The sequence below is a fragment of the Penaeus vannamei genome, chromosome 41 (genome assembly GCF_042767895.1).
Source record: "Penaeus vannamei isolate JL-2024 chromosome 41, ASM4276789v1, whole genome shotgun sequence".
NCBI classification, from domain to species: Eukaryota; Metazoa; Arthropoda; class Malacostraca; order Decapoda; family Penaeidae; genus Penaeus; species Penaeus vannamei.
The window spans coordinates 26236431-26249635 of record NC_091589.1 but is presented as its reverse complement, the minus strand read 5'-3'; the positions used below and the strand labels follow the sequence as shown (position 1 = coordinate 26249635).

At 39.4% G+C, this 13205-nt stretch overlaps 1 protein-coding gene across 1 annotated transcript in view; it reads right to left on the bottom strand.

Moving 5' to 3' along the window:
- Positions 1 to 13205, bottom strand: part of pins (G-protein-signaling modulator pins) — a gene marked incomplete at its 3' end in the record, with an annotated part of 57227 nt that continues 44022 nt past the window's right edge. The window contains 10 exon segments of the mRNA XM_070118312.1: positions 1 to 20; positions 1879 to 2078; positions 4514 to 4742; positions 6695 to 6826; positions 8328 to 8486; positions 8754 to 9018; positions 9332 to 9447; positions 9753 to 9876; positions 10655 to 10797; positions 12540 to 12675. Coding sequence (XP_069974413.1) covers positions 1 to 20; positions 1879 to 2078; positions 4514 to 4742; positions 6695 to 6826; positions 8328 to 8486; positions 8754 to 9018; positions 9332 to 9447; positions 9753 to 9876; positions 10655 to 10797; positions 12540 to 12675 — 1524 coding nt within the window.

The window sequence follows — 13205 nt, the reverse complement described above, 5'->3', positions numbered from 1 at the left end:
TGGTCCTCGATGCGCGAACCCTGGGGGAGAGAGGAGACCATGCTCTAATTCCGTGGGATGAGAGCTTTTATTGGCACTGAAGTTTGTCGTTTGACTGTGGCTGTTGGCTCTGTGGCTGTTTGTCATCATCTCAAACAGGGCCTTCGTGGATGAGTTAACAACTCTAGGACTGAAAAGTCTGTATAATTTTTTCATTTTCCTGGAGATCAATACACACACTGCCAAATAAATGTATAATATATCACTCTCCTTTGATCACAAAACTAAAAAATGATAAAAGTAATTACAATATCCAATTATTGCAGAGCAACATGAAGCCTTATTCAACATACTGGACCACAAATAAGTAATAAGGTATCAGGCCTAACATTCAGTGCCTCTAAAATTTCCAGTCCTCAGCAATGTCGCTGCCTCAATAATAAAGAATTAACTATAAGTTGCAGTTGGTATTTTATATTTCAAAAAAGGGTTAGCAAATTCATGGGAAATTATGGTTGATAACACAATACACACTCTTCTCTCACTAAAATAATTTTTTTTCATCAAATCTCAGGGTTCAAGGCAAGTGAGGAAACCCAAGAAATGGAATACCAGTGCCCTGTATACATACTTCCTGTGCAAATGCTGTGGAAAATAAACAACAAACTGCAAGTGCAGACCGGATCCATTCTCTCTAAGATGAACAAACAAGTAATAGAAAAATAACACTTATTTGCCTCACAAAATTGAGAAATGTCTCCTGAAACTTCATTGCCAATGATGCTCTTATCATGCGGCCTTTTTCAAACAAATCACAAGCTGTAAAATCTTTAAAAATGTGGGAAGTAATTTCCTTACTGATATCATATGGGCTAGATCTACAACCAACTCTCCTCTAGTATAAATATGTCTTCACTCATGCCATCTATCAGTGCAACTAACGTTGATTGAGAACACTTCTCTCTCAACTCAAACTGGTTATATAATATGTATGTATCAACCAACCATTAACTTTTCAATGCTCATCCCATCCCAAATAGTGTCACTAAATAGAAAACAAACACATTCTTGCCATCCCTTAATCAGTGCTCACCATTCTTAAAGGGCATTGCACAATTACATCTACCCTCTGCATGATAGAAGTAAATGACATTTCATCTTTCCCAAACTAAAAATCCAAATCTACACATGAGAAAAGCCATCCTTATTCTAGAGGAGGGCTTAAGTCACAGCCTTTTTGCACACGAGGTACTGGGGTCAGACTGAAGGGGTTTTCTGCTGAAAGGGAAGGGAGGGATCAGTGAATGAGAAGACCTCTTGAGACGTGAGATAATACGCTTTGCAGAGCAGCTGTTGGTCAAGGTTAGAGACACTGCCAATACTCATAAAGGGAGGGCATCAAACGAGGTTCTTGGGCCTCTTTGGTTGACTACTGCAGCAGGAGTGGGATACAGTTCTGGCTCTTCCTTTACCTCTCTTACCAGTGCAGTCTTGCGTTCTGATCCCTTTCACTTTCGCTGGAGTTTTAAGCATGAAATGTAAAACAGGTTCACTGGGGAATGAAGTTGATTGAAGATAATACATGAATAAATAAATAAACAGAAATCAATAAAGCAACACAAATAGGCATCTACACTTCCCAGTAAATTCTTTTTGAACTTCTTGTTTAACAGATTTGTAAATCTCAGTAACACTAAAACATAGGATCATATTTCCACAAAAGATTCAGGATACACCGTGCACTCTCCCTCTTTCTCCCACTCTCTCACTCCTATCACACTGAAATTTTTGAGTCATGTTCTTCCCTTATTGCTGCCAATAATAAAATACCTGAAGAACATTAGTGTTTGTATAACCCAAAAACAAAACATCAACTCCAATGCTCAAAGTCTCCCTCACCTGACATCTCATCAGCATGTCGAAGAAGTTGTCATCAGGCAATGGGGTGGAATCACTGGCCGCAACAGACAGGCGCTGCAGAATGGCATGCTGGTTGTTCAAGCCAGGGAGCTGCGGTAACGAAGCTCTCTGCTCGTCCATCCGCCGGCTCTGCATTCCCGCAATACTCTCCATCAGCTCTTCCAGCACACCACAGTTATCTAGAAGATCGATGAGCATGAGGAACCAACACACACCAACTCTCCTCCGTGAAAGGCAGGCTACAAGCAAACTCAAACTCAAGTATTAGGACCAGAGCAGAGAAAGTTTCAAGCGGCCGTAATTAAGACACATGTTTGAAAGCTACTTATTCATCTTTTATACTACTACAAGAACTACATGAAACAGGAACAGCATAGATCTCTACTTTACATTTTTTTCTCTCCATTTGCTTACCACGATTCGGAGGCGGAAGCTCCACTCCTTGCAGGTGAAGTGATGTAAGTAAGAACATCATTACTTTTAAAACTTGCAAAAAATTCTAGATTCTAAATCATAAGTTACCAAGTACTTCTAGAGATCAGCTTAAAACAGTTAGAATGAAATGGTGAAGAAGAGACTTTAACATCTAAGAAGATAAAACTTATATGGATACAGCGATAAACTGAATTGGAAATAACTTAGCAAGAAACTTCACTCCAACTTAACAGGAAGTTACCCCAATCATAGAGAAGAAAATGAATTTGGGGAGAAAAACGGATACCAAAACCCATTACTCTATTTATCTAAATAATTTCTTCAGAAGGATATAAACTATTAGAAAATACTGCTCACATGCCAAAGAACTGGACACCGCATGCTGAAGACTTATTAATACAGCGTGTGACACCCACAAGTCAAGACATGAAAGTCAAAGGCTGGGGTAAAAAACATTTTCTGTGACAACAGAATATTAGAAGTACCTTTATTGACCTGAAAAACTGGTCTGGTATTTTTCAATGGTTCAACAAGTAAAACAAACCTAATTGTACTTATAAATTTCATCAGGCTACCCTCACAGATAATACATTTCCTTAAGATTACCTGCACCAATGCCAGCAAAATTCCTAATCCCCAGGTCATAAGCAATCCTCTTTCTCACAAGATATAGGAAAACGTAAAAAATATCAAGACCTCAAAACAAGAAAGTTCTCTTCTGAAATTATCCTTTACTGCAGCAAGACAAAAACATCAACAGTCACATTCTCTGCATCTATTACAAGCTGCTTCAACACTCTACTCCTTAAACCATTTCCATGAGAGAAATTCCTAAATAATATTCATGTAGTATGGAAACAACATAAACCCATAAAATCACTAGCTAAATGGACAGAAGTCTAATTCTACTTTCTTTCTCCTCTTCTAAAACAAAATAGATGCCAGAACATCTAACACATCTATTTAGTCTCATCTCTTCATTTATTATTAAGAATTAGAGCTTGACACAAATACACCCTCAGTCAAGTGTACCCTGTCCATGTGTAGCCAGACATGTTGTGTGACTCCTACCTCCTCCAACTACAACAGCCACCCTGCACCACCCTCTTCTCTCACTCCACTGCATTTTCTGCCCTGCTTCACAACCTCTATAATACTTTGTGTGTTTATACAATATGTGCCTGACTTTATATATATATGCTACTTTATAGAGAAATATCTATAATTTTTATAATCATTATGAGCCGCTACACTGCGGTTGTAAGTTTCGTCGCTCAGGACCTGAGCCGGAGAGGCGGGCTTAGGCGGGCTGAGGTCAACCGTGATTGGTCACTTCGAATTGTGAGGAACAAGGGTGTCGCACCTAAACACTGACGATTTTGCATAAAATGCGCGATTTTCGGCAATTCGTCAGTTCTCCTGGAAAGACTCTTCAGTGCTTCTGTGATGTGTTAGTGACGACCTCTTACGCAATGTGACCTCGCCTGCTCCACTTCTCCCGTGCCTGTTATTCTCCTGCCTCCTCTGTGTAATGTATATTGTGTAAAAAGTGCTTCAATATATTCCTCCGGCATGTTTCCTCTGGTGTTTCACTGTTAACCTGACCGATGTGATCATACCCTACAAACGAACCCTGACATATATCAGAATTCTAAGATTATGATAGGCTATGGAAAGGTGAGAGAGTCCCAGTGCTTGGGTGAAGCTTTACTTACTATGGTGTCAAACAGATCCAATAATTGACGGTGTCAAACACAGATCCAATAACAGACAATGTCAAACACAGATCCAATAAATGACAGTGTCAAACACAGATCCATTAACTGACAGTGTCAAATACAGATCAAATAACAGACAATGTCAAACACAGATCCAATAACTGACAGTGTCAAACACAGATCCAATAACTGACAGTGTCAAACACAGATCCAATAACTGACAGTGTCAAACACAGATCCAATAACTGACAGTGTCAAACACAGATCCAATAACTGACAGTGTCAAACACAGATCCAATAACTGACAGTGTCAAACACAGATCCAAATAAGTGAAAGAGTCAAACAGCGATCCAGCAAGTGGCAGTGTCAAATGCAGAAAACAGACAAAGCAGTGAAGAAAGCAAAGGTAAGGCAACACCTAAATCTCTCCCACAAAGTAAAATACAGAGGAAGGACTCACTTGCACCACTATCGGAGGGAGTTGTTGTGCCGTTGGTGGAGCCCGTGGATGACACCGACCCACCCTCCCTCCGGGGCGCAACCGGCTGCTGCACTTGCTCCGGCTGATTCTCCTTGTTGCTGTCGATGGAGAGCGTGCACCTCTGGTCGTCCATGCGCTTGCTCTGGAACCTGGAGAGGAGCTCAAAGAAACTGTCTTCATCCATGCTCGACTCCTCATTCACTGATGTCTGTTAATATAAAGCTCCATTAGTTAAAAAAGCCCTGAAATACATTTATTGCACTTACTTGCTACAGTTACTATTTAACACCTCAAAATATATAAAAAGTCACTCATTCATACTTTTATCCCCTCCTTTGCCTTCCCTTTATTCCCTCTCTCTCATTCTGAACAAATGAGCAACACAATGTCGTACCTTTTCGGCGTGTACAAGTATACATTTACATAAACGTAAGTACACAAACCTTCCATATCATTTTCAATTAAAAACATTGTAGACTTTTTGTATTTCCTTCAACTACAATAATACTCATGATGTTCATGCATTTTATTCCTAATACTGGAAAACAAATGTAAAAACAATGTTTTAAACATAAGCAGTTAATCTATTGAGCAATCATACTACAAGCACAGCCAAGGCACCGTTCTGCTCCTTAATAATCATGCCGACATGACAACCAAAGCTGACCACACTTGACCAAAAGAACTATTTCGTTCTGGAGATGCGGGCTTCATACAAGCTTCTACTCCTAAACCAAAATTTCAGGAATAAGTTCAGGACAGAGGGACAGACCATAATCTGAGCCCAAAAGAGCGGCAGGGGCCAAAAATCTGGAGAGTGCGATAAGGTACATTTCATAAAGCAATTGAAAGGGCCTTTAAGTACTAACTATTTAAGCTATAGAAAAGAAAAATCTGCACTGACCTTCCACTCAAAACTATATATTAATTGGTACATTAAGTAAATATCACCAAAAATTATCAAAATCATTAAAACAAACTTTTCTCAATTTTTCTGTATAAAACCCGATGGAATGTTTATGGCGCATATTTTTTTTCTTACAGTAATAGTAATAACAGTCATCATAACAGTAATATAAACAATAAAATTAAAAATAATAATCGTATCAACATGACTAGAAATAATAAAAATCTTGTCAGTAGTAGAAATAAGTCCAATAAGAGCAGCAAAAATCATAACAATAGTTATCTTTCTAAAACAATAATAATCATGATAATAACAACACAACAAAAATAGCTGTTGTAGTAGCAATGATTGATGATGACAATGACAGTAATAATAGTTATAATAGCAATAATAACAATAACAATTATTATAATAATAATAATAATAATAATAATAATAATAATAATAATAACAATAACAATGGCAAAAACAGTAACTATAATCAAAACAAGAAATCAAACTAAATCCTGCCCAAACAAAATGGATACCGAGCATGACCCTCTCTCTCCTCATGCACACGGCCACAAGCACGAAACAAGCAAATGGCGATGGATCAGCAACAAATCCCCTGAGTCTTATATAAACAAAACTTACTGCAAAAGATAACACAACTTACAAAAGATAGTAACGAGTAAATGAATGATATTCTCCATTTAGTTTCCGTGAGTAAATTTTCTCACAAAAATAGTCACCATAAACGTATCAATTTATCTTTCTTTCATGCTAGTAATCACACAACGAAATTTCACGCACATCATCTTACATTTGGGATTTAACCTCTAATGAACAGCTAAGTTCAGAGCTTTGTGTCCACATAGGATGAGAAAAGTGCAATTCTTTTGTCTATTTCAATACACAATTATCTCAACTCTTCTCCTTTTACTAAGGATATTTATAATATAGAAAAATATGGAAACTTATGAGGTACAACTTTTGACATTTTCCTCCAGTGTGCACACATACCTGAGAACATCTGTGGCTGGATTTCGTCGCTTAAGGGTTAAGCAAAAACATTTGTCACACAGGATAAGCTAGAATGACACTCTGTATATCTAAGGGAGAGGGCAAGAGAAAGGGCACCACACAAGACTCTCACATACAACTAGGAATATTTCACAGGGACATAACTCTATTGACAAAGTGAGTGAGTGCTGGGACAAACACCTGTGTCATTCTTTGGACTAAGGAGTTACCTACTACAGATGGACACGCACATTTTTATCAGCATGGGGACTAGCTGTGTAGGAAGGACCATTAACAGGGTGAGAGTCATCTGAGGACAGGGAGCCAATACCAGCGTCTTCGCTCTGGTATTTCCGAAGGACGCCTTTGGCATCCGGCGTCATCTGAAATGCCCCCAAGGACTCCTCTTAAGAGCTAGGACTGGAGGGCAGTGCTCGCCAGAACTAGTTTACACTGACACAAGTCGCTGGGCCAAGAGGTTACCCTGGAACAAGTCTGGGCCAAGCGCAGCAGAGCAGTAGCTTTTCAACCACATTTTTCGACATTTCAAAAGCTCAATCAGAATCAGAGACAGATGTGCTTGAAATCACATGAATGGGTATGAAGAGGCAGAAGCAAAGAGGGAGAGAAAAAAGGAGTGTAAGGTGAGTAGTAGAGGGAAAGGGGTGAAGGTGAAGGTGAGAGTGAGGGCCAGTGAAAAAGAGAAAGAGAAACAAAAGGGGAGGGAGGGAGCAAGGGATAGAGGGTGAGAGTGCGGCAGGGAGGGATGGAAAAAGAGAGAGAGAGAGAGAGAGAGAGAGAGAGAGAGAGAGAGAGAGAGAGAGAGAGAGAGAGAGAGAGAGAGAGAGAGAGAGAGAGAGAGAGAGAGAGATAGACTGAGAGAGAGACAGAGAGAGAGAGAGAGTGAAAGAGAGAGAAAGAGAAAGAGAAAGAGAAAGAGAAAGAGAAAGAGAAAGAGAGAGAGAGAGAGAGAGAGAGAGAGAGAGAGAGAGAGAGAGAGAGAGAGAGAGAGAGAGAGAGAGAGAGAGAGAGAGAGAGAGAGAGAGAGAAACGATGGGAAGTGGGGACAAAGGAAGGATTACTTAGAAAGGAGACAGAGATGCCTGTGTGAGCCTACACAAAAAAAGCAGATGCTTGATGAACTTTGCAAATCAAAATAAATACATTTTCAGATAACAAAACATTGATTCCTATTTTCAGGAAATTTCATGGAGGCAAAGAAAAAGTACTGCTCTGCAAAACATATAGCCTAATTTCTACAATTGGAATTACATAAAACATTCTACTCTCTAAGCATGTACTCTATACTCTTTAGAATTCAATGGACAAAACAATTACAAATAATATTCTGTCTAAATTCTATAACAACAGCTGTTCATAGATGATTCAGTGGCTTTCACAATGATGTACACACTTACCAAAAAGCAATTTAAAAAATACAGAAATACAGTCAACTTCTCCTAACAAGTTTTCCCTTAAAGGCCTAACAAATAGAAAAAAAAAAGGTTTTCTCTGATGGTTGTAATTCCTAAAGTTGCTTCACCTGATCATTCAAACCCTAAGATATTGAAAAAAAATCTTAATCCTACATCAAAGACATTTTTGAAGGTCAAACAAACGTAAAACTGCATGCAACTCAAACTATGGTAAGGCCAATGTCAACAAACAATTTAAAATATAACAATTTTGTGCTTTAAAACTTTTAAATTTGAACATCCCAACTATTAACACATGCAAAAACCAGCGAACGTTCAGAATCACTGATTATAAAAGTCTGTATTTATGTAAATTTCTATCAAAGGGGAAAAATACGAACTGAAACCACAACCAGGATCCCATGCCATGCGGGGGGGGGAAAGAGACAACAAGGGGCAGAAGAACTACCTTCAGGAGATCCATGTTCTCCATGGACTTCCTACGTGTGCGCGACTTAGCATCATCCGCCGACTCTGACGTGTCATTGGTTGTTGGAGGAAGCCCCAAAACCTTCCTAATGTCTGAGAGGTTCATCTGTGCTGCTGCCTGGCCTGTTTTGTCCCCAATCTGGAGGTGCATGTGAGGTACGTCAGGGCAGGGTTTGCCATGCAAAGATGTTCATTTGCTTAGTGTTTAAATCAACCACTTGCAAAACAATTAAGTGTGTCTGAGTTAAGGCATGAGACTTTAGGTTCAGTTTTTAATTCTGGGATGCAAGTTATTACTTCTGAAATTGGTGTGTGCCCCACTAGAAAAAAAACAACTAAATACAGTAATGAGAATACACATATTAATCGAACATAGAAACTTTCAGCATATAAATCCATTTCATACCTCTTTGGATATGTCTAAGTGTCTATTGGCATACTGAAGTGCTTTCTCATGGGCATTAGTCGCTGAGTATGCATTCCCTAAACTCCAACAGGCTCGTCCTTCTCCAACTTTGTCGTTTAATTCCTGTGCGATGGCCAGGTGCCGCAGGTGGTAATGAATCGCCATGGGATAGTCACGTAATAACGTATATGTATTGCCTAAGGAGTAACAGGCCTGGGCTTCCACGGCACGGTCACTAAGCTCTTGGGCGAGTTGTAAGGTTTTTCTGAAAGAGGCAACTCCATTACAGCATTTTCCTCTTGCATGACATAAGGTTATCGGTCATCTGCTTTTCCTAATTCTCATTTTCCATGAGAATAATAAATACTACACTAAATAAAACAGCTAAGGGAAAGACCTTGAGTCATATATATACATACATATACATATAAAACCCATGTGACTAAAAGCCTTCCATAAAAGAACAACCAAAATAAATCATATACATTTAACATGCTTCCTATAATAAAACGAGAGAATCAGAATATAATCCAAACAACTGTGCAAAATACTTAATGACTGGAAAGAGAGCGGCTCACTTGTAATGTTCCGCTGCAGTCTCAAACTCCCCAAGAAATATGTGAGCATTTCCTAGGTTACTGTGCGCTCTCCTCTCCGCTGCCTTGTCTCCAAACTCTTTCGCAATTGTTAATCTCTGGTAATGGGCATGAAGAACATATCAGAGATGGTAAAACAAACCATAATGATGATAAAAGCAGTTTTGTAACTGAAAATTACTGTTGATTCACTGTAAAGATTACTGTTCAAAGAACCACCATTGGACAGTGCAGAGAATAGCCATTTATGAAAAAGTATTTATAAACATCTATAGAGAGAAAGACACGAGTGTCCGTGTGCTTGCAGGTGTGTATGCACATACTGCTTGCATATGTTTATGACTGTGTGTGCAGGCATGAGTACATCATCTTCTGATATGACATTTGCAAGCTGAATTCTCACCTCATTATGATATCCAATTGCCTGAGTGAAGTTTCCCAGGAGGTAGTGAGTGTTCCCCAGGTTACCACAGGCCCTCCCTTGCGCTGAGCGGTCAGACAGTTCCTCCATCAGCCGAAGGTTGGCACTAGAAATTTAATTGATAATGATAATGATAGTCATCAAAATAATAATAATAATAATAATAATAATAATAATAATAATAATAATAATGATTATAATAATGACACTAATAATAATAATTACTGCAATATGTTCTTCCTCTCTTCTTTAACCTATGGCAATTTATAAAAGGCACTGCAATAAAATTTCTTTCCAAAGGTTATACATATAAATCCTTTCTCTAGCAATATAAAGGTTTGCAACCACTAACTAATATGGTAAGTTTTCCAAACACAGACCAAAAGATTCACATCACGAACAAACCTACATGTCCTTTAAGACATCAGTGTCAGCCCTAGTAGAACTACAAAACCAAATCCTATACCTTTAAGAGTTTCTGATCCAAAGTTAAGAGCTAGCCTCCCCTCTCTTACTCTTGGGTCTTAAAACTGTAATTGCAAACCACTAATCTCCTCTTAGCCCGTAAGCTGCTTAACTCACTAAGGCAATCATTTAATCAACAGTATTACATCTGTAACGAAGTTAAACATGCCACCGCTTCCCTATAGCTTATATAGCTATGTTTCTGTAATTCTTTTTTTCCCTCATAAAACTCTAAATTGCTAAATTGCAGATGTTAAGTAACAAAACTAAACAACAAAAACAATAATATAAGAAATATAACAAATAAATAGAGTCCTTTCTCAATAGAGAGAGAGAGGGAAAAAAGAAAAAAAAAAAAAAATCCAAATCAAAAGAGGAAATTTATATCCTGAGGAGATTTTTGCAGAAATGCTACTTACGCATAATATTCCACAGCCTTCTGAAGACAGTGTTTGACTTCATCGCTGAATCCACCCGGCTCTTGGGGCCCAATGCGGCCTAGGTGCTTCCCTTGTGCATGGTACACATTGCCCAGGTTATAGAGCGCTCGCCCTTCACCAACCTGAGTAACAGACAGCACAGAAGTTTCTTGATTTACATAAGAGAACAAAAAGGTAGTTCATCTGTGAAAATATATCACACAAAAGTGTCACTGAAATTACTTCTAAATGCAAAACTGAAATTGAAAAAGAGAACAATGTACAGCAGATGCACGTTTTTCCTTTCAACTCCTGCATTCATTGCCTGTCTCTGAAGAGGGAAAAAGAAGAAGAAGAAGAAGAAGAAGAAGAAGAAGAAGAAGAAGAAGAAGAAGAACAAGAAGGAGAAGAAGAAGGAGAAGAAGAAGAAGAAGAAGAAGAAGAAGAAGAAGAAGAAGAAGAAGAAGAAGAAGAAGGAGAAGAAGAAGAAGAAGAAATGGAAGTAAAAACTCCATAACCAAAGTGCCCATCTGCAGCCAAGAATCAAGGAGTGCCGAGCACTGAAGTTAGGAAGCACAGAGAATCATTATCATTTCATTCAAGAACTTTGTCTAGTGTCTAAAAGCTTTTTCTTTCCAACAGTCTTCCACCACACAAGAGAATCAGACTGAAAACAGAGACAAAGCCACTTCAATTAAGCATATATTTTCCTCACTGGCAAAAGAACTATCTCAGTGAATAGTAATAATACAATCATATATATGAACACCAAATACAAAAAATATGCATCATACAACATAATAATAATAATACATTATATAACATAGACATAAAACTATATTGTTATGTCACTCTCAACTAACAGATACTGAAAGACCGCTAAAATGCGTACATTGCAACACCGAACGATAATTCCAAAATACGCAATAATTCCCAGAGCAACTGACCCGACGACAAAAGGAAATGCACAGTTCACTTTTTCCCAAACACAAAACCATTTGAAGTCCACACTTAAGTAGAGCAGTACAAAGGTTACAAAAGCATCTCCACTGCAGTTAATCTACTTAGAAGCATACTCATCCTTTGCAAAGTACAAACAATAACGCAAAAACCTTAATGCATTTGTGTCTGCAAGAACACAGATTTGCTGGAATAAATATTGTCATTGTAATAGCTGTACAAAGAGAATGTTTTTTATGTGATGGAAGGGAGGGAGTAGAAGAAAAGGAGAGGAGGAGAGGGGGTTAGGGGAAGGGGAGGGGAAGGGGATAGGAGGTGGGGAAGAGGAAGAGAGGGGGATAGAGGAAGGGGAAGAGGAGAGTAGATCTGAGCAGAACATAGCAGAGGAGAGAAGGGATGGGGAGAGGAGGGGGAGGGGGAGAGAAGACAGGGATAGGGATTGGGGAGGAGGAAGGGGAAGGGTAAGGGGATGGAGAGGGGGGTAGGGGAGAGAAGGAAAGAAAGAGAGGGGGATGGGGAGAAAAGGAAAGGAGAAGGGGGAATGAGAGAGAAGGAGAGAAGGAGATGGGGGAAGGGGAGAGAGGGAAAGAAGGAGAGGGGAAGGGGAGAAAAGAGAAGAGAAGAAAAAGGATATAAGGAGAGAAGGAGAGCATACAGGGGCAGGAAAAAAGGAAGAGGGAGAGAAGGGAGGGGGAGGAGTGAGGAGAAGGAGAAAGAGAGAGAGAGAGAGAGAAAGTAGGAGAGAGGGAGGGAGCGAGGAGGGGGGGAGAGAGAGAGAGAGAGAGAGAGAGAGAGAGAGAGAGAGAGAGAGAGAGAGAGAGAGAGAGAGAGAGAGAGAGAGAGAGTAGAGAGAGAGAGAGAGAGAGAGAGAGAGAGAGAGAGAGAGAGAGAGAGAGAGAGAGAAAAAGTGAGGATCACCACCCACCTTGTCCTCCAGCTCCTGTGAGATGGACAGGTGCCTCTCGCAGCAACAGATGGCCTCCTTGAACTTGCCCATCACCTTCAGTGTGTTGCCCAGGTTTCCGGACGCCTTGGCCACACCCAGCCTGTCGCCCATGGTTCTGCAGGCGAGAGTTTATGATAGGAATAGTATAAAAAAAAAAAAAATAAATAAATAAAAAAAATAAATAAAATAATCATAATGATGACGATGATATTAACAACAATATAAACAATAATTGTGATAATAATAACAATTACTACAAAAATAACAACAGCATTAGCATTAACACAGCAAATAAGAGTTGGAAAGGGAGTGCTGAAGGGGGTGCCCCATGAGGCGTGGGAGGGGCACAGCCTCGACTGTAAGGGCTGCGAAGAGACGCAGACCTTTGGAGCCACCAGTCAGACAACAGGGGGTGGGGGTTCCCTCTAACACTCATTCTCATTCTTATTCGCATTCTCTCTCTCTCTCTCTCTCTCTCATTCTCTCTCTCTCTCTCATTCTCTCTCTCTCTCTCATTCTCTCTCTCTCTCTCTCTCTCTCTCTCTCTCTCTCTCTCTCTCTCTCTCTCTCTCTCCCTCTGGGAAGCATGTATATAATTTCTTGATAAGGTTGGTAACCACGAATGTGATTTCATTAACTTTCAAA